Source organism: Lupinus angustifolius, chromosome LG17 (genome assembly GCF_001865875.1).
Source record: "Lupinus angustifolius cultivar Tanjil chromosome LG17, LupAngTanjil_v1.0, whole genome shotgun sequence".
Lineage (NCBI taxonomy): Eukaryota > Viridiplantae > Streptophyta > Magnoliopsida > Fabales > Fabaceae > Lupinus > Lupinus angustifolius.
The window spans coordinates 6,806,706-6,828,650 of NC_032025.1; the positions used below are offsets into that span (position 1 = coordinate 6,806,706).

The 21,945-nt window shown below is 31.6% G+C and overlaps 2 protein-coding genes and 2 pseudogenes across 2 annotated transcripts in view; 3 read left to right on the forward strand and 1 right to left on the reverse strand.

The window, feature by feature from the left end:
• Positions 755-3,309, forward strand: LOC109331415 (thioredoxin M3, chloroplastic). Its single transcript, XM_019565890.1, has 2 exons — positions 755-1,011; positions 2,753-3,309. Exons 1-2 carry the CDS (start codon positions 816-818, stop codon positions 3,070-3,072), a joined length of 516 nt encoding a protein of 171 aa, XP_019421435.1. The 5' UTR covers positions 755-815; the 3' UTR covers positions 3,073-3,309.
• Positions 6,191-7,601, forward strand: LOC109331413 (annotated as a pseudogene).
• On the forward strand, positions 8,666-10,934 carry LOC109331414 (annotated as a pseudogene).
• The window catches only part of LOC109330827 (E3 ubiquitin-protein ligase MBR2), a 13,980-nt gene continuing 4,395 nt past the window's right edge, over positions 12,361-21,945 (reverse strand). Inside the window, exons 2-7 of the mRNA XM_019565104.1 lie at positions 16,366-16,610; positions 14,090-15,824; positions 13,584-13,634; positions 13,078-13,176; positions 12,853-12,996; positions 12,361-12,760 (exon numbers count right to left, since the gene is read on the reverse strand). Of these exons, the coding sequence (XP_019420649.1) occupies positions 12,629-12,760; positions 12,853-12,996; positions 13,078-13,176; positions 13,584-13,634; positions 14,090-15,824; positions 16,366-16,610 (2,406 nt within the window). The 3' untranslated portion in view covers positions 12,361-12,628. The remainder of the gene's footprint in view (positions 12,761-12,852; positions 12,997-13,077; positions 13,177-13,583; positions 13,635-14,089; positions 15,825-16,365; positions 16,611-21,945) is intronic.

Here is a 21,945-nt window from a genome sequence, read left to right on the forward strand (position 1 = left end):
TGTTGAATTAAATGTTTGAATGAGTGTTAGACTTGGTATGAATCTTAGAATAGATTTATTGTTTTTTCATGTGAATTTGAGAGTTTAAAAATGTATTAAACTAGTTATTTTGAAATAGGTATATTTTTATGCCAAATTGAAGCTTTGAAAATGTACCAGACTTGTATTTTTTAATTAAAAAACTAGGACAAAATCACTAATAATTGTTGGACTAGATGTCTTAATAAAATCAATCAATAGACCACATGTTATTTATGTTTTTTGATGAAATGATATTCTGTCATAGTGTCAAACCAATATGTGAACACAAGACCACATTGTTTATTGCAAAAAAATGTGTCAATTGTTCTGATCAATTGAAAAATACATTTAAGTTAAAAATTTAATAGTTAATAATTTTCTCATCAATTAAAACAAATGACATATAAATCTATGTCAATATCCATATTCAACATAGTCATATTTTCTATCCCACTTATTTCTCATTCGTCAAAAAATTAAAATATAAATTAAATATATATTAATTTCATATTTTCTGACCAATAAAAAATAAGAAACATAAAATGATATAAAGTTCAGGATATAAGGTAGGTTTTGATGTCCAACGTATACCTTAGCATTGAGGTCAATACCAATGAATCAAAGTTAATCAAATTATTTTTATAGTATTTATTATGAAATTTAATTGTTGAGATAACAGTATTTTAATAAAAATGGTATTTTGTGCCTGATTTGTATAGTCTGAGATTTGTGCACTCCCATATATTTTTTGCCCTTTCTTCTCAGTTCATTCTCACTTATCACAGTTCCCTCCAATGGCTTCTTCTCTTTCCCTTTCTCTCACTCTCTCTCCTTCCTCTTCTCTTTACAAATCCATAGTCTCTTCTTCATCTTCACACTTTAACCCTCGTCCTTCATTCCCTTTCCATTTCCACATCTCACACAACCACCTTAAGCTTCAAAACCCTCTTCTCTTACCCCCGATTCGATCCATCCCTCAAGAAATTAGAGGTATTTCCTTTCTTGAATGCATTGTGTGATGATTAGTTTGTTTGAATTGCCATAATTATTTCATAATTTGTAAAACATCAAAGTAGTGAAGATGTAATGATTACCAATTTTGTCCTACAAATAAAATATTAAATTCAGAATGATCATTATGTTGATATTTCTAGGAACTTAATTTATGGCCAACAGCATTTGTTAGGTTATAATTTTACACTAAGCAGTGGTCATTTTGAATTTTCGGTTTATTTTCTTTGAAGGACTAACTTGGCAATAATTGTATTTCTGGAGGATCAATGAGGTTTTACTCATTTGATGATTTATCACAAATCCTTTGATATTATTGTGAAGTTTCCGATCCTTACATTTGCCGATCTAGCTTTTTTTTTGTTGCTCTTAGCTGTCTTAACTTTAGCTTCTAGGGTTTTTGATTGAATGTGTAAATCTCATTATGCTGTATACTAGGCGATGTAGAAAAGGATCGCGGTAACTTTTATGATATTAGTGCTAAAAAGATTTAGTTTTGCTTTTTGGTACTAAGAAGTAAGAACTGGTTGGAACTATAGATGTTTATAAATTTGGAATGAAATGGCTTAAATTTCATTCATGTTTTTTTACTGAAGAGTTTTGAGCTTTGGATTGTTACTTTGTTATAGACCAGTTGTGTGTGTTACCCTTTTTCCAATGCCTATGCTGGTAACTTTATCAGCATAATGAATGCATCCTCTGTTTCTCGATTGAAGTCAGTTGTTTGACTTTTGTACTTTTTCTCATCCTCTCAACCTTTCTTGGATTGTTAGTACATGTGAAATTTTAAAGCACAATTATAAAAAAATGCAACATTAGGCATCTCATTCAAGTAAAATTTTAAAGCTGAAGAAATAAGCACAAACAACTTCCTTAAAACTATTTCTGTAAAAAAAAATTAAGGGAAAATTCTGTGGAAGTGTTGAAATGGACATTTGGATAAATGACATTCATCATGTGATTAGTGGTTCGTTTTAGAATAAGATTGCAGGGTCTCATTTCCTTTACTCTTCTTTTTCAGAAAAGTATCTATAGGACTATTCAGTTGATAATTTTTTCTTAATTCTTTCAAACTGTCATGCAAGTGTGCAAGAAATTTCCTCCTGATTCCTTTTATCCTTTGCTTATTTCAATCGCCATGAAGTTTCGTGATGCATAGTTGGTTATTATTGCATTTGTTACTGGTTTGAGTTGCTAGCTTAATTCAACAGTTTTTTCCTAACTTTTTAGAGTTTTGAGGTCAATTTGATAATTTTGAGTTGTCATTTGGTTTTGTCATCTGAACAGATTACAATGTTTGGACCGTATCCATGTTCCTCCCATTCTTTTTATGCTTGTTTTGTAATAGGCTTGGATGTGTTTGTGACCTGACCTCATTTCAAATTGCTTCATTTTTGGACTCCTAGTTTGTTTAAATTAAATTACAATGATGGAAGGACTGAGATGCATTATCCCCCCTTTGCCACCAAATAAAAGTGTAAGAGTCAAGTGTCAACCATGAGAAGGTGTCTGAAATAAGTTATGTTTGTTAATGAGTAGAAAGCTTTTTTTCTGCCTACATAACCATTTTCTGACATAAAGTAGGAATTATGTTGAAATTTGACTCCACTCAGTGGTTCAAGGCTCATGCCTTGTTCCTTGATGTTTCCTAGATGTGGGTGTATATTGTGAATTGAATCATTACATGATCTCTTAATTATTTGAGATTGTTATTTGGCAGCTACACCAGTTACCAAAGACCTGTGGGAAAATTCAATTCTGAACAGTGAAACCCCAGTTCTTGTTGAATTCTATGCAAGTTGGTGTGGCCCATGTAGGATGGTTCACCGGATAATTGACGAGATTGCAACAGAGTATGCTGGGAAACTTCAGTGCTTCCTACTCAACACAGAGACTGATATGGAAATTGCTGAAGACTACGAAATCAAGGCTGTACCAGTGGTTTTGCTGTTTAAGAATGGCAAAAAATGTGATACTGTAATTGGTACCATGCCAAAGGAGTTTTATGTGGCTGCTATTGAGAGGGTGTTGAGTACCTAAACACAGATCAGTTCAGACAACTTGCCAGTAAAGAGGGGTAAACATTAACATTTACCATTGCATGTCATGTTGACTTTTGTTTAAAATTTTCAGCTAGCTTATATCAGACTACTCAATGTTACTTTGTTTTTGTACATGCTTTGTGCACTTTTTTCCATAATATGTGCCATCGTGCTAGACTGCTTAAGAAACTATCAACTTTCAATCTCTAAAATTTCCCTTGAAAATTCTTGCTCACCTATATAGATGAATTAATTTTCAACAAGACGTTAGTATAAGATTCTATTAGATTTTTGGATAGATTAAAATGTCAAATGTTTGATTCTTTCGAGCGAAATTTATTGGGAGAGACAATCAGACACACAAAAAAAGATTAGTTGCTTAACCATAAGGTGAATGTATATCATTGATTATATAAAAGAAACTTAGTGAACTGATGGAAGAAATGAGTTTTGAGTAAAGTAACAAAAATCATGGTCTCTACAAAATAGTCATGAGAAAACATTACAATATCATACAACTGCAGAAATCTTACCCACAAAATACATCACCATTAAAACACATTTGGCAGTGTCCATATGGATAAGGTTTTTATTTGGGATCTTTGTTGGAGGTGACAGAAGGTATTTATGAACAGAGCTGACTGTTTACAAAGCCCGGGACCCTTGTATGTAGATACTTTTTGTTGAGTTGTGTAAAGTCACGTGTAGTGGTTCTCATTCTAGTTTTTGTTTGGAAATTGTATTTTCAAAACAATATTTGTTTGGCATATTTAAGTTGAAAGAGTTTTCTATTTTCAAAATGGTTTCACCTTAATTTTTAAAGCAATAACGAAAAAAGGTTTTGTAATTTCAGTTTTTCGTTTACAAAAATACACTGCCATTATTACTAGTTCGACCGTCATCATCATCATCTCAATCATAACATTCTAATAACGGCCACTATCACTTTATCTACCATCCCAACTATCACCATCATTACCCTCTAATGATCACTACCAACCCTATGTATTTTATATGCTAAAAATCTTTATATTTTATTTAAAATGGGGTAATGTCCATATTAGTTTAGAAACAAACATTTTCAATTAATAATATGAGCCTATATATATAAATGTGTACATGAAAAAGTTAGACCTTGATATCACATAACCAATTCTAGAGGAAAAATTCACTCTTCTAGGTAAATTTTTAGTTTGCCCAAAGAGCGAGTTTTCCTGTGGAAGTGATTTGATAACATCTGGGTCCAAGTTCTTCATGAACAAAATTGAATATCAACACATCTATGACAACGGTTGTTGTCAAATTAAAATTTATCTAACTATAGGTACACAATGTATACAATAAATAACTATAGGAACAAAATCACAAGCTTTAAAGCATAAAACTTCCTGCAAAATCAAAATAATTAACATACTATTACAAATTACAATCAAATAGACATGAAATGTAAATGGATGCAAAACTGCTTTCAAATTCTTAAGAAAACATAAGAAAATTGTTGTCAATCTCTTATAACCTAAGCTGTTATCGGTAATAAAAGTGATATATAATAATTTTTTAATATATTGGCTCCTATAAATAAGTAGATGGCAGCAAACATACTAGAGACATTTGGATGAAGAATTAAACAAGCAAAGACGAACAATTGGAATTAACCACAATTTTCAATCCAGCAGAAGAACAAAAACAATATTAGAAATTTAGAACCCCTCCCCACTATTATGCTTTTTATTCAAAGTACCTTTCAATTCGGGGTCGAACTAGAACACATTGGATAATAAAATTAATAATTTAAGGAGATTGAAATGAAATTAAATAAAAAATAATTTATTGAGTACCTTGATAACTTCGGAAGGCTATTATAGTTCCAGCATTGCTCTAATGCTTTGTTTGATTGAGGAAAAAAAGTAAGAAAAAAAAATAAATGAGGGTGATAATAAAGAGAAAGAAAGATAATATTGTTTGGTATGAGAGAAAGTAAAGAGAAGGCGAATAAAAATTGATACTTTCTTATTTCTTTCTTCTATTTGGTTGAACAAAAAGTGAGACGAAAGAAATGATACGTATTTTAAAAGACAAAAATATGCTTACAATAAAAAATAAAATTTGCTAAAAATGAATGATTTTTAGAGGGCTAAATTGATATTTCACACACTCCAACCTTCTCTCACCTTTCTCCTCAAATTTGGTGAGAAGCGATTTTTGTGAGTCCCACAACATTTTTATTCTCTCCCCCTTCTTTCTATTCTCAACCAAGGGGTGGAAACCCTACTTTCTACACTAATTCTCTATCTTCATTTTTCTTCCTTTCTTTTTCTTTAGAACCAAAGAAAGACTGAGGGAAATTTATAGAATAGAATGTAAGTACAAGTATGGATTTTGAAATCAATTAGCTATGTCACTTGGTCTTTACTAAACTGGATAAGCTAATAAGATTCGAGTAGTGTACAAGTTTTAGTAATTAGTATTTATCTGTAACATTTTACTATTTAACACTTACCTATTTAAAAGTTTATACACATTTAATATATCATATATTTATTATTTAAATATGAAAGGTGGATAAGTGTATATGCTTTTAGAGAAAAAATATATATGCTGATAACATAAGAATTTTTATATTGTTATTACATAATTAAAATTTGATCATCACCGACTTTAAAATATAAATAATACAAATAAATCATAAATGTTATATTGATTGTACATAAAATTTTATACGGACAATAAATATATTACATTTGTGACCATTAAGTAACTCTTAATGTTAAATAATTTAATTTATATGAAAGTTACTAAATAATGTATGAGATTACATATTCTATTCCAAAAAATATCATTTTATATATAACTGTTTGATCTAACAAAATATTTAATTCCTAAATTTTTAGTATAACTATATTTTTTCCAATCATCATATATATATATATATATATATATATATAAAAATAAGTGAAACACTATTTGGCATAATATATGTGGGAAGTGCTGCAGAATAGAACGTTCGAAAAGAGCAGCGTGGCGCCGAAATGGAAGGTTCGTCAAAGAAGAATATGCACATACGACTCCCCCAATGAAAGACCATTACTATCATTCTCTGACACCGTATTTTCTTTTTACCCCTTTTACTCATTCATTCCTACACTCACACCAACCTCGAATTCCGTTCCAAAATCACATGGAATCTCGAAAATTAGCTGCGTTACTTTCCTCCCTAATTTCCCAACTCCTCCTTCTCCTCATTTTCCCTTCCAATTCCACCTACTCCAACAATAATTCCTCTCCCAGAAAAGAAAACGCAAACGCCGTCATAACTTATTCGACCCGGATGAACCCGGTTCAATCATTCGGAGCCCCGACTCCTTCATTAACTGTTACAACATGACGTCATCCACCTTTGAGTGGCTCTCCCGTTTACTCGAACTGCTTCTCGATTGTCGCGACCCAGAAAACCTCTTCCCGCTCAACCTCTCGGCCCGGACGAGGCTTGGGATCGGGTTGTTCCGGCTCAATAATGGATCCGATTACCCGGAATTATCGACCCGGTTCGGGGTACCCGTTTCTGCTGCTAAATTCTGTGTTAAACAGCTCTGCAGGGTCCTCTGTACGAATTTCCGGTTCTGGGTTTAGTTCCCAAATCCGAACGAGCTCGAATCGGTTTCGCAATTATTCTAGAATTTATCTGGTTTGCCTAATTGCTGCGGGGCTATAGAATCTTCTAGATTCGAAATTATAATTCCACTCAATGCGTGGCTGCACAGATAGTTGTCGATTCGTTGTGTCGCATTTTGAACATCGTTGCTGGTTTTGATGGATATAGGAACAATGCCATGATATTAAAGGCATCAACTTTGTTTAAGGATATTGAAGAAGGTATTCTATTGAATAATTATCCTTCAATTAACACCAATGATGAAGTTAGTGTGGATTTGAATCAATATTTGGTTGGTGATAAAGGTTACCCTTTGCTTCCGTGGCTTATGGTTCCTTTTATGGATGATGAGGCTCTCCCTGGTTCTGATGAAGAGAGTTTCAATAAGGCTCATGAGGTTATGCGCCTTTCGGGGCTTAGAACGGTGGCTAGCTTGAAGAATTGGGGAATTTTGGGAGGGCCTATTTGCGACGAAGTGAAGATGGCTGTTGCTTACATCAGCGTGTGTTCCATACTTCACAATAGTTTGTTGATGAGAGAGGATTTTACTGCTTTGGTTAGTGTATTTGAAGATTACCAGGTTCTGCAAGAAAGGTATAAGGATGAGTCTTGTAGGTTTGAGAATGATTTTGTTAGGGGGAACGCTTTGGTTACGCGTAGCACATTGGCTACAATGGCAAAGAAAAATTCATAATTCAAATTCTTAAAAGTTAATCATTGATGTTCTAAGATGTATGCAATTTTTTCTGCATCCATTGTTGTCAGCATGGACGGAAGAATGTAAATACTAAGTCTTGAGTATTATTAGCTTAGCATTTTTGGTTCAATAGGTTGTGCTTTTGTTTTGATCTGAATTTACAATGTCTCTTGATTAAAATGAGGGAATTCATTTTTTAATTGGAAAATGTATTCCTCTGGCTTCAATTTGGATGAACTTAATTAGTAATTTTTTTCTGGTGCCTGAGAACAAAATAATCTGACAGTTATAATTAAGTTCTGGATTGTTTTATGTTGCCTTTTGGTTGATGAAACATTGAACATTCAACTCATTACAGTTACTGTTGTTTAGTTGTGTTCTCTATTTGTGAATTTCCTACAAAAAGAACCATCTATTTTCAGCACGTTAACATTTATTATGGTTTTAAATTCAGTCGTGGCTGTATTTGACCTGTGTTTATTGCAATTGCAAAGAAATGCGGCTTTAACGGCCGCAGTTGTCAAAACTAGCAAAACTGCGCATCAATTACCAAAATCAAGTTACGTTATTAAGTGCATTGTTCATTGCTTTGCCACTGTTATTTTGATATTTCCATGTTGCCCTTCTTTCCGATTTCTAACTATTGGCGAAGATAATTGGAAAGTGCTCTTAGTTTTGGCATAAATTCGTGGTTTATGAGAGATGACACGATGGCATGTGTAAACGTTGATGTGCTAAATATGCAAAATATGTGCTTTTGCAAACTACACGCAGAGTTTCATGGAATTGCAGTTAGGAATACTTAACAGTGGAAGGACAAGCACATAACGTATGTTTGGAACTTTTGATGATATATATTTTTCTAACTACAAATCAGGAGAAATAAAACCTCACGAACCTTTTCAGTTTTGATCCTTTATCTATTTAAATTATCAGGCTAGTCCATGATGCCTACTTTATTATTTTATAGATATCTACTTTGTAAAAAAAATAAGAGAAAAAAGTATACTATAAGAGCTTTATATATATTATCTATAATTCATATTTAATTATCAATTATTCCTCAAAAAAATACAATTAAATAATAAATGATAAATTAATTGTGTATAAATCTTTGGAAAAATGGATAGATGAATCAGCCTAATAGTCACCCTATTAACTTCTTAAATTGTTCGGTTTATCAGTAAAAAAAAAAAAATCACCGAATATACCAAACCAAACCCATTCTGCCAAACCGGAATGATGAACCTTAAACCCAGAATTCTGCTACTATCGAACTGACTCCATTGAAGATTGAAGACAATGTGCTTTTTCGCATTCACGATTGAGGATTTTCGTTCGCCGCCATTGTAGATTCTCACCCCATTTCTGGACTTCCTTTGAGCGCTCACGCTCTCTCTGAATAAGCTCAACATTGTGGTGAGATATTTTTTTTTCCTATTCAACATTGCTCGCTCCTTTTCATTTTATGGATTCCTGGGACTGTTGTTTTTTGTTGCATTATTATTATTATTATTATTATTATTTTATTTTACATGTTTGAAGCTGATTTTGTGATTATATTATTATTATACACATTCAGTGTATTATGTTTAAGGTTATTTTAATGTTATTAAATTACCAATTATGATTATGCTTGGTGCTATATGAATACCAGGCTAGTTCTTTGTAGTTTTTTTTTCTGTATATGGGTTCTAAGGTGGTTTACCCAAAGGGTAGTTAATGGGTTTGGAATTCCATGGACCAAGGTGTTTTCTGTGACTTTACCTGATAGTGAGTTTTATGATTTTAAGAAACGGAAAGTTCTGAGGCTGAGCTCATGCAAGTAACATTAATCTAACCCGGATTTGGATCCTCTCCGGTAGTTGCTACTCTGCTGGAGATGATCCATATCCGTCAAACCCTAATTTCAATGATCACTCCCCCGGAGCGTTCACTGCTGTGGTAATTCCTTGGGTACCTTCGTTTCTGTGCTGTAGCTCCTTCATTCTAGCCTCTATCAGTTGATGTGGGAATTCAGCCAACAGAACATCACTGATATCGTGTATGTATCATGTTAGGAAATCAGATATTTGATTTCAAAGTAGGAGAATTATCCCTTGAAATCTGGAAACATGACTGCCTTAATCTCACTTAGGGGAACAGAAAATATATACAATGAAATGATATAGACAGTGCAAACTGTTCAATGGGTCTGCTCCCTCCCTGCTAAGAGGTCTCAAACCCTGACTGAGATGTTGCATACCCTTTCTTTGTGCTCTCCTCCCATTGCCCCCCTGCACCCCTAGCTGAATTCAAAATTTTTGTTGTCACCGATATCCCACTGTCACGTAGGCAGACTGCTATGCTGCAGGTCGTTATTCATTAGCTTGAATATTCCCCAGCCTGCCCTTGTTGTACCCTTGTCCCAGACCACTGCCTCCCCCTTCTAGCCTACTTGTCATGCATCTCATTACTAGAGGTCTGCCAATACCTCTTTTCAAAAGACTCACTCTGTCCTCAAGGTGAAGTCTTAGATGAGTGACTTTTGCTTCTTTGTTTGAGAATTTGTGAACTAAACTTGTATGTTTGTGTTCGAATTGTTTGTAATGTCATAACTCTATGATCACCTATCAATTTGGGGACACTAGTCTCCTAGGAACAAAATCAATTTTGATATTCATCGGTTTAATCAGTAGCATTTGTTGTACACATTTAATTTGAAGTATTCTTCTGCCTTTGAATGATATAGGATTGGAAGTACATATACTCAGTTTCTAATATCTTTTTATGCCATAGCAGAAGAAAGTAGCAGGAAGAAGAATATAACAATGTTTCTGAAAGTCCAGTTGCCCTGGAATGTCATTATTGCTGCAGAAAACTTGCAGCCAGAATGTCTAATGCTTCAACGATCAATCATCACCGGCCTCCTGAGAGACTTTGCCGTGAAGAAGGCAACCAAAGATCTGGTTTACTATCTTGCAGTGGCCACACTGGAGAGAATAGGAGAAGGAAAAGTCAGACTTCATACTGGGGAAGTGGGGATGTGCTCTTCCCTGTTGTTTTCAATGCTATTACCTTCAAGATTTTCAAGGGTGAGATATTAGAGGGGGTTGTGCACAAGGTTCTGAAGCATGGGGTTTTCATGAGATGTGGTCCAATTGAGAATGTCTATCTCTCAAATCTGAAAATGCCTGGTTACCACTATGTTCCTGGTGAAAACCCATGCTTCATGAATGAGAAAATGTCAAAAGTTGGAAAAGATGTTGCGGTTCGCTTTTGTTGTCATTGGTACAAAGTGGATGGAGGCAGAAAGGGAGTTTCAGGCGTTGGTTAGCTTGGAAGGGGATTATCTTGGGCCGATTTCGTCTCCTGATATTTAGCGACATTTTCTTGTGGTTAGTTTTATATAACCTTCTTTTATTCATAGTGAGAGAAACTAGTTTTGATGTGGTGTTTTGTCTTGTCTGTTTTCTGTTTTAAATCATGGAAGGTATTAACCAAATCTATTCAGTGAGATTTATTCTGTGAACACTGTTTACTTCCAAATTATTCCTACTCTTCTCGTGCCGACTTAACCATTTCAACACTGTTTACTTAATTTTCTTGCTCTCTTTACTGAATGGCCTTTTCTCTGAAGGGTCTTACGGGTGCCCTTGTTTCGGTAGATCGTGTGATCTTTACAAAGGCTACAGTTTATGTAGATTTGATATGCAAAGGTACACAAATAAACCCTTTTCTGTGGTAGATGAAATTTTTGTTACATAGACCCTGAAGGGGAAGGGAACATATCTTCTATCTCAAAAAGTGTGTTACTTTATGTACTACTTTCTCTGATTGGTCACAAAAATATTTTATTATTATATTTTAAATTTAAATATATATTTTCTAACCAGAGGAAATAACACTCTTTTAGTACAGTTTGGCTGAGTGTGTAGACAGACACAGATGGGGTCAGTTTCATCATTAAATGAGAACTGTTAGTATATAAACACTCCTATTAACTGTTTAAAACAACCAAAACGTGAATCTAACTAGAGATTGTAACTTACCTGATCCTGAATCATGTATCTATTTCCAGAGAGTAAAACAATAAATTATTTATAAAAAAAAGCCAAATCGACTTTATGCTAGGCAGGTCGATCATAAAAGCAATATAACTTGTTCAAAGATTGATAGATAGATATTAAAAGAAGCAAAAATATCTTCACATGGATTTCATTAATTTGAAAGAGCTGTCATACTTTATGCAAAGAGGTCTTATGAAATGCTTCAGGGAAAAAAAAAGGATATGTAAATATGTGTTCTCTGAGCACATGATAGAGTCATAAAAAGGACCCTATAATAATGGAGTCACGTTAAGAATCAACTTGTAATTTTTTTATCTTTTAACCATGGTTTTGGATGTTGTTCTAAGGATATGCATTTCCAATAAAGTGTAAGCAAATTAAAAATATGAAATGTGTAATAAAAAACGAACTAAACGGTAAAAAATGAAAATCACAGTACCCATATGTTGTTAATAATGAAAATAGAAAAAACCATTTTCCCTAAAAATCGGGATTATGTTGGGGCTCCCATTATTTGGTTTTCCAAGCAATTTCATGTAAATGACTTTGTTTCCTGTGTTGATAAATATATTGGGTAAGGAATGATTATATCACATTTGGTAAATGTGTTAGAACCCGACAGAACAGATCATATAGGTTCCATTTTATCGGATTCTATTAACAGACCAAAACAGTACATTAGAATAAATTAAAAAGTACAACATTTTGGTTGTACTGAAACTAGTGAGAACCAAAGAGAACATAATAGTATTTTGTTTCATTCTGTTTTATCCACCCATCAAATGCTACTAAGTAAACCAATATGAATCAAACAGAATACACTACTACATATTGCAAACAAAGTAATCTATACCATTTTCACAGCATCCACCAGTCTCAAATTTAAAATTAAATAAAATTCAAGTGCCTGTAGCTTTCATAAATTTATATAATTATCCATTGCTGCAGTATAAATGAAACTACTACTCACCCACCAAAGTTTTATTTTGGGTTTCATTATCCTGACAGATGAGAGGTACTGACATCTTAAGAAAGAGGAAGTTCATCAAGTAAACCAAGTTTTTGATAGAGCCATATAAAGATCAAATTGACAAATGGATGATCTGTGATAGCAGGGAAATTTACTTCCAGGCTCACATAATAGAGGTTCTCCCTATCATGTAGCTAAAGCTGTTGTTTTGCAAATGGGACACAGATTCTTCTGCATTAGCCACTGCTTGATGCAATTAATGTGGAACTCATGCCCACAATCTAGTGAACCGATATTCTCTCCATCGGCATATTCCTCCTGTCATTAAAGGAGAACAAGAAAAATGCAGTTAGTATCGAACTCACAAGTTAGAACTTAGAAACATTGTTGTACTTTTTTCTTCATGTTACCTGACAGATACAGCAAGGTTCCAAATCTGTAGAGGACTCTGTCATAAAAGACATGTAAATTCGCTGTTTCATCAAATTTATAATGACATCCTCACTCAATCCAGTGTTCACGTCTCCTATACGCTCCTCCAATGCTAGCAATTCCTGCAATCCCGATTGACGTCAATAAGAAATAACAGAGAACAACATTTCTGATGAATAGGAATACCATATTCGTCTTTTTACCTCATAAGACATGTTATCAACATCAAGGCGCATTCCTCTGTGCCTGTCATGCATTTCAGCCATTCCATGATATATGAAAGGGTCAAAGAGCATGTAATCCTGACATTTCACAAGTGTCAAAAGAAAAAGTAGGATGTTGTAAGCAATCTTAATAATCCAAAGTATTGCATTGTCCACTAGAACATATATGCCTACACAAGCTACCAGGATTGAGCTTGACGCAATGGTAAGGTTATTGCTTAGTGACCATGAGGTCACGGGTTCAAATCCTAGAAACGTCTCCGCTTGTGGGGGTAAGGTTGCGTACATATACCCTCCCCATACCCCACTAAGTGGGAGCCTCGTCCACCAGGCCGCCCTTTAAACTAACTAAATGTAGAAACAAACATGCAAGTTTGAAGAGAGTTTAGGACAAAATAAGGTAAAATTTTATCTAATAAATCCTTCAATATTAATTTCATATGTGTATGTCATCAAGAGAAATGTCTATACACTAAATTTCAAACCTCAGCTCGTAAGTTCTCACCCCTCCTCATTGCAACCAGGACTTGGCGAATCTGGCACACAAAACAGTTAAAACAGTTAGTTCAGGTAGAACCGGTGGCACCAAATTTAGCTCACATGTTGATCAAATATCACTTTATATTAGTTGGCTGGTACAGATAAGCTATTCGTTTGATAAGGAAACTGAAAGTTATGAAAAGATGAAGCAGCACACAGGAATTAGGTGAAAACATAAGAGTCGGACCATAAGTATTCACAAGCAATGGTATGCATGTGTGAAAACTTGTTTTATTTATTCGTTTAAATATATTTCCAGTGGTCTAAATTCTGAAATCCCAGCTATAGAACAATTTTCTATTTATAATTACAGAAGGAATCAACAAAAAACAGAAATGGATACAGGAATATAAAAAAATATGTAAAGGGAAAATCAGCATATCTACATGGTCTAACCTTTCAGCAATAGCATAACATATTGTGAAAGTAGGATAACACATCAATAGAATACCTCAGACAATAGTCGGTGTCTCCCCTCATTATCAACCGTTAGTCCTCGCAGTGAATGAGGAGCAGGGAGAACACTGCCCCTTCTTTCAGTCAACAATGCTGTTCTTGGATATGATTGATTGCTGCTAGAACCCTGAGTGAATGAAAGAGGGCCAGAAGGAGATGGAGTAGAATGGCCATTATGAACACCAGATGTTGTGTTAAGTGACGGGAAAAGGGACCAAGGATTGAACTCTGACAATCTCTGCAGATTTTCTGTTGGAGCTTCATGGTTAACAATCCAACTCGGGTTAGGTAACGATTGGACATTTGAACCAGATCCAATCCAGGATGGAGGAGGTATACCTTCAGAGTTGTGCACATTACTAGATGATGTATGCCACCCTGTAGGTTCATGTCCTGAAGATGCAGACACATTCATTGGGTGCTCGGTACTGTCTCTTGCAAAGACCCTCAAATTGAAATTTTCCCGGACTGCTCTTTCTCCAGAACTGTAAATTGAAGATCTGGGCCCTCTAGAGCTAGAAGCTCTATTGAAAGTAAAAGGACGAACGTCCACGTCAGGTGACTGGTTCTGAAGAGCCCCGGAATTGGCAGCATTTACACCAGCTGTTAACCTCAATTCCAAAGAATCATTAAATGTGTGAGAACCAGGTAATTGATGTGGAGAAGAATGGCTAAGATGCCTAGCACTCCCCGGTGATGATAAATTAAGTACAGATTCCTGATGCTGTACTTGGGTTATTCTCCTGTCAAAGTTTCTTAGAGGCCTTTCCACATTTTCTGGAAAACTTATTGAAGGAAATGGATGGGAAGCTTCTTGTCTTACTTCATTTCTTGTGCTCTGCGGCAATGAAGGACTAATAACAGAAATGTCCTGTAAGGGTGCAGAAACACATAAACTACTCGAACAATTAAGATCAGCGGGATCAGTAGACCAACAACCACCTTCAGATTGTACAAATGAGCTTGAGCTTCCGCCAATACACAGTTGCCTAGAATTACCTTCAAGGGACTTCCTCTTGCAGGAAGAGCCCCAATTAACTAAAGAAGAACTTGAACTGGCACTATCTCCCCAAGCCATGTATCCAGAGCTTTCAGATGAAGTTCCCATATGATCAAAAGGAGCATTTCCAAATGATGTCTGCTCTCTTTCTAATCCACTAGGGTAGCTGTTATTAACACTACTACCGGCTTCTTTTGCCTTCCCACGATCAGCAGTGTTAGCATTGTTCTCCATGTCTTGGCTAGCATTCTGGGTTATATGATTAGAGCTGGAACCTTGCAAAAAGGAAGAGCGGATTCTGGATTGGTTCCCAAGCAGACTAGTATTTGAACTAGCAGGAAAAATCACGTTATTTGGTTCAAATTGCCTTTCCTCTGATCTGAGAAAATCCTCAGTGGCAGCATTACACGAAGAAGACATCACATGTTCTGATTTTAGACCGCCATCATTGACTTGGTTGACCAGATTCAGTCTAGAACTTGATTCACCAGCATTCCAGCCACTGAACCGCGGAACATTAGGACCAGTAGCACATAAGCATGCAGTCTCGCCAGAAGAACCCCTATAATCCGACAACCGGAAATCTACAGAGTTTTGCATGTGATTCAAGGAAGACTGTTGGTTGTTCATATCAGTGCCACTAGAACTAGGCCCTTGCATCAAATTAGCAATTGATTGAAAGGACCCGGTAGTCTTTCTTTGACCTTGCATCAGAGTCAAGCTATCCCACCTTAAATAATCACCAAAAAAACACATTAGGTTCTTAAATTTCAAACTGTAAGTGAAGTGTGCAAAGAATCATACATATAATCTGCAGATAATACCTGTGGCTGTGAAACTTAAGAATACATAGCATACTTTGCTACATACAGAATCAAAATTCAGCTATGTAATCAGTTCATTTAAATCCGGTGAATGTATGCATCGTAAAGAACCCTATCCCTCTACGAAAATTTAATTACCCAAATCCAAATCAAAAGAACAAAAATTAAAAGAAATAAATAGCATTTCTTTGAATCGATCAAATCTTTCAAAGGGGAGGAGAAAAAAACATAAAGATGCGAAATTGATGGTAAAACCTAATGGGTCAACGCGATTCCTCACCCAGAAAATCGATAAAAGAACTTAGCAACGAAAAAACAAATTCAAACATCGCTCTAACCCAAACATAAAAAAAACATAACTTTCATAAGCATAAAGGTGAGCATAAGAATTGACGAAGAAAATTAAGTGAGATTAAGATTAGAGGTTGAAAATTGAGAAAAAAATACCCGATCGAATGAGTCGGTGAAGTGAAGGTTTGATTCGGAAGAAGCGTTTTCTGATGAAGATGATTCTTCTTACTCTTGAAATTACTTCTTTTTTTATTTTTAATTATTATATTATTATTCAAGAGTATGAAGGGATGAGAAGAGAAGAAGGTAAAGGACAATAAAGAGAAATGGAAGATATAGAATTGAAGAGAGAGAGAGAGAGTAATTAAAGGGTGAGAGAGAGAGAGTAGAAAGAACAGTAATCAAATTTAAGATTTTGAGAGAGAGGAACATATGGTCATAAGAGACTACTTGTCTCAAGCTATGGTCTTCCTACACGTAGGTACGTGTACATGTGAAATAATTGTCTTTTGGCCACAAAGTATATTATTTATTGTTGTTGATTAAAAAATATATTTTAATAATTAATTATTTTATGATTAATCATAGTAAGTAATATATATAATCATACACTTTATAGGACATAAAATATGTATTCATGAAACAATTATATATTTCTCTCTCAACATATTACTATTTTATATAGTTTATTCATCTTATTGGTGATGAGTATTTTTGTTTTGTAAGAAAATTTGGATAAATTTATCTCTATTCTTCTTACTCTATTGAGATTAATCACATATTAGAAATAATTCTCGGTCAAAATATATCAACCACAAATCCTTATATCCTTTAATGTTATTAACATTGTTTTAAAATTTCTTAATATATTTATAGGAAGGTGAATCTCTAGCAAATCATTTTTTCTTATAATAACATAATTTTATTTCAACAAAAAATTATAGAAGCAAGTTGATACTATTAGTGGACCAACAATGTGTTGGTCTAGTGAGTTAAGGCCCTGCTAGACCATTAAGATAACCAAAAGGTCATATGTTCGATTTCTAATAATGACACTTATTAGGAGACACCTAGAAAAATATTAGTTCTTTACTAAAAAAATGTGAGGAGATAATCTTAGTAGTATAAAAAGATGATACACTTAATTAAAGAGGGAGAAAAATATGCATTGAAGTGTAAAAGTTTTATACACTATTATATCATCTACCATTCATATTTAATCATCAACGACTCTTCAGAAAATTAATTCAAATGAATTATGAATGATACGGTAACTGTATATAAATATTTACACTAATAATGTATAAATATTAAACTCTTAATCAAAATTGTCCAAAATTAGAGATTACCACAACTATGTATTAATTGAAAATTTTAAAATGAAAAATTAAACTTTTGTGACAAAAATATTTTTAATGTATACACTCGATCATTTTTATTTTATGTATCATTCTTAGCACGATTTATAATTATATTACAAATAAGTATGAATTTGCTATATTCAGTTTTACATGTCTTTATTTATTATACTAATATTTACAAATGTTATTACTAACGCCATAATGAGAGAAGATATTTATATATTTGATGAGATATGCAAACTCATATTATTTAATTTAAAATCTATGTACATCATCTACCATTAGTTTGTATTATCTATCTATCTATTATCCATATAACAAAAAAGGCTCATTATTGACACATGTCAATATCTCCTTAGCTTAAGCTCTTTACCATGTCATCATTGACACATGTCACCATTTCATTAACTTTCCCCCTCCAAAATGCCCACATATTCTTATAATGAAATCTCACACACTATATCCTTCTTCTACTATCTTAATATAAATATATGTGAGAATAGATTGTCAAAAAATAGTCTATTTTCATCAAAATAATATTTCATCTCTCTATTCTTATTTCATTTCAATTTACTTCTTAGTTTTCTTCTTTATTCTTATTTCAATTTACTTCTTAATCTTCTCTTCTTTTGAAACTCACAAATTACTTCTCCTACATTTTTTCATTTTTATTAAATAGGTCTAATATTTTCAATCATCAAACGAGTTATGATTTTCATCAAATTAATCTTTCATTTTTCTACTCTTATTTCATTTCAATTTACTTCTTAATTTTCTTCTCTATTCTTATTTCAATTTACTTCTTAATCTTCTATTCTTTTGAAACTTACAAACTACTTCTCCTACATTTTTTATTTTGATTAGACAGATCTAATCTCTTCCATCATCAAACGAGGTATGATTTTATAGTCATGTCACTATCTTCTTAACTTAAGCTCTTTGTCATGTCATCATTGACACATGTCATCATTGACACATGTCATCATTTCCTTAACTTCCCCCTCCAAAATGCCCACATATTCTTATAATGAACTCTCACACACTATATCTTTCTTCTACTATCTTAATATAAATATATGTGAGAATAGATTGTCCAAAAAATAGTCTATTCTCTACTCTTATTTCATTTCAATTTACTTCTTAGTTTTCTTCTTTATTCTTATTTCAATTTACTTCTTAATCTTCTCTTCTTTTGAAACTCACAAATTACTTCTCCTACATTTTTTCATTTTTATTAGACATGTCTAATCTTTTCAATCATCAAACGATGTATGATTTTCATCAAATTAATCTTTCATTTCTCTATTCTTATTTCATTTCAATTTACTTCTTAATTTTCTTCTCTATTCTTATTTCAATTTACTTCTTAATCTTCTCTTCTTTTGAAACTCACAAACTACTTCTCCTACATTTTTTTATTTTGATTAGACAGATCTAATCTCTTTCATCATCAAACGAGGTATGATTTTATAGTCATTTCACTTTTTTATTACTTCATCATTCATGAATTATTTACGGAGATGTTCATTGATAGATATAATTTTATTTCATATTTTACCAATCAAAGAGATAACAGCCTTAAAATTAAAAAACTAATATAATTTTGAACATATTTTGATTCTTACAACTATCATTCGGGTTTATCCACACTTACTAAAGTTCTAGATCCGATCCAAAACATGTTTCAATGTTGAATCCATTTCAATCATCAGGGATCCTCATAAGCCATTTTGTCATTTTTTGTTATGACTTTCTTCTATATTATTTGTAAGTTTCAAATTGTATAATTTAATCATTTTATGCATATTCAATTTCATATTATGTATAATTGATTATGATAATTAATTTATTTGATTTATATTTTGATTAAATTATTTATGATTCACTAATTTTAAGCAATGCTCATTATGGATATACATTTGCATAACTGTAAATAATAAATTTGCGAAAACTTAATAACGAGTTATGAAATTACAATTAATAAGGAAATATGTTGATATTCTAACTCCCTTAAAAAATAACTAACAATGAATTTATATCAAAATAATGATTTTAATACTAATTATTAAAAAAGATCTTAAAACGTTTGCAATTAATATTAACATATTCAATTTCATATTATGTATAATTGATTATGATAATTAATTTATTTGATTTATATTTTGTTTAAATTATTTATGATTCGCTAATTTTAAGCAATGCTCATTATGAATATAAATTTGCATAACTGTAAATAATAAATTTGCAAAAACTTAATAATGAGGCTACAAATATATGGTCGAAACTGTCTTCCTCTTTTCAATTAATCATATAATGAGTTATGATATTACACTTAATAAGGAAATATGTTGATATTCTAACACCCTTAAAAAATATCTGACAATGAATTTATCTCAAAATAATAATTTTAATACTCTTTATTAAAAAAGATCTTAAAACGTTTGCAATTAATATTAACATATTCAATATCATATTATGTATAATTGATTATTATAATTAATTGATTTGATTTATATTTTGATTAAATTATTTATGATTTGCTAATTTTAAGCAATGCTCATTATGAATATAAATTTGCATAACTGTAAATAATAAATTTGCAAAAACTTAATAATGAGGCTACAAATATATGGTCAAAACTGTCTTCCTCTTTTCAATTAATCATATAATGAGTTATGATATTACAATTAATAAGGAAATATGTTGATATTCTAACTCCCTTAAAAAATAACTAATGAATTTATTTCAAAATAATGATTTTAATACTCTTTATTAAAAAAGATCTTAAAACGTTTGCTATTAATATTAACATATTCAATATCATATTATGTATTATTGATTATGATAATTAATTTATTTGATTTATATTTTGATTAAATAATTTATGATTCACTAATTTTAAGCAATGCTCATTATGAATATAAATTTGCATAACTGTAAATAATAAATTTGCGAAAACTTAATAATGAGGCTACAAATATATGGTCGAATTTGTCTTCCTTTTTTCAATTAGTCATATAATGAGTTATGATATTACAATTAATAAAAAAATATGTTGATATTCTAACACCTTTAAAAAAATATCCGACAATGAATTTATCTCAAAATAATAATTTTAATATACTAATTATTAAAAAAATCTCCTTATTGACACATGTCACCATCTCCTTAAACTTAGGCTCTTTGCCATGTCATTATGGATATAAGCAATGCTCATTATGGATATAAATTCAATCTTATTAAAACATTCTCAATTACTATCATCTAATTATTTTTAAAACGCTAAATATGATATATAGTAATTGCACATTTAAATAGTAAATCTTAAAACGTTCTAAATTAATATTATTTAATCATTTTTTAATACTTAAATAAGAGGAGTCCAATGTTACTATTAATATAATGAGTTATGGTATTATAGTTATTAAAGAAAAATATATTGATATTATACCTCACTTAAAAAAATAATAGACAGTAAATTTAGTTCAAAATAATCATTTGTAATACTAATTATTTAAATAGTTCTTAAAACTTTTTCCATTAATATTATTTAGTTATTTTTAAAACTCGAATAGTAGGAATTCAATCTTATTAAAACATTCTCAATTAATATCATCAAATTAATTTTTGATTTTAAAACGTTAAATAGGTTATGTCGTAATTATACATTTAGATAATAGATCTTAAAATGTTCTCAATTAATATTATTTAATCATTTTTTAAAACTTAAATCGGAGGAATCTATTGTTACTATTAATAGAATGAGTTATGATATTAATATTAATAAGGAAATTTGTTCATAGAATAAATCTATTGTTACTATTAATAAAATAATTTATGATATTAAAATTAAATAATTAAATAATTAAATGATATTCTATTTCGCTTAAAATAATAGGCAATGAATTTATTTCAAAATAATCATTTTTAATACTAATTATTTAAAAAGATCTTAAAACCTTTTCAATTAATACTATTTATTATTTTTAAAACTGAAAAAGTAGGAATTCAATCTTATTAAAACATTATCAATTAATATCATCTAATCATTTTTTAAATTTTAAAACGTGAAATATGGTATGTCGTAATTGCACATTTAGATAGTAGAGCTTAAAACGTTCTCGATTATTATCATTTAATCATTTTTTAAAACATAAGAATGAGAAATCTATTGTTACTATTAATAGAATGAGTTATGATATTACAATTAATAAGTAAATTTGTGGATACCATTTCAAAATAATCATTTTTAATACTAATTATTTAAAAAGATCTTAGAACATTTTCAATTAATATTATTTAATTATTTTTAAAACTGAAATAAATGAATTCAATCTTATCAAAACATTCTCGATTAATATCATCTAATCAATTT

Bases quoted from the DNA above. Each gene is read 5' to 3' on its own strand.
- LOC109331415 (XM_019565890.1), top strand. From the start codon at position 816: ATGGCTTCTTCTCTTTCCCTTTCTCTCACTCTCTCTCCTTCCTCTTCT. The intron at 1,012-2,752 runs GTATTTCCTTTC...GTTATTTGGCAG, and splicing joins CATCCCTCAAGAAATTAGAG to CTACACCAGTTACCAAAGAC.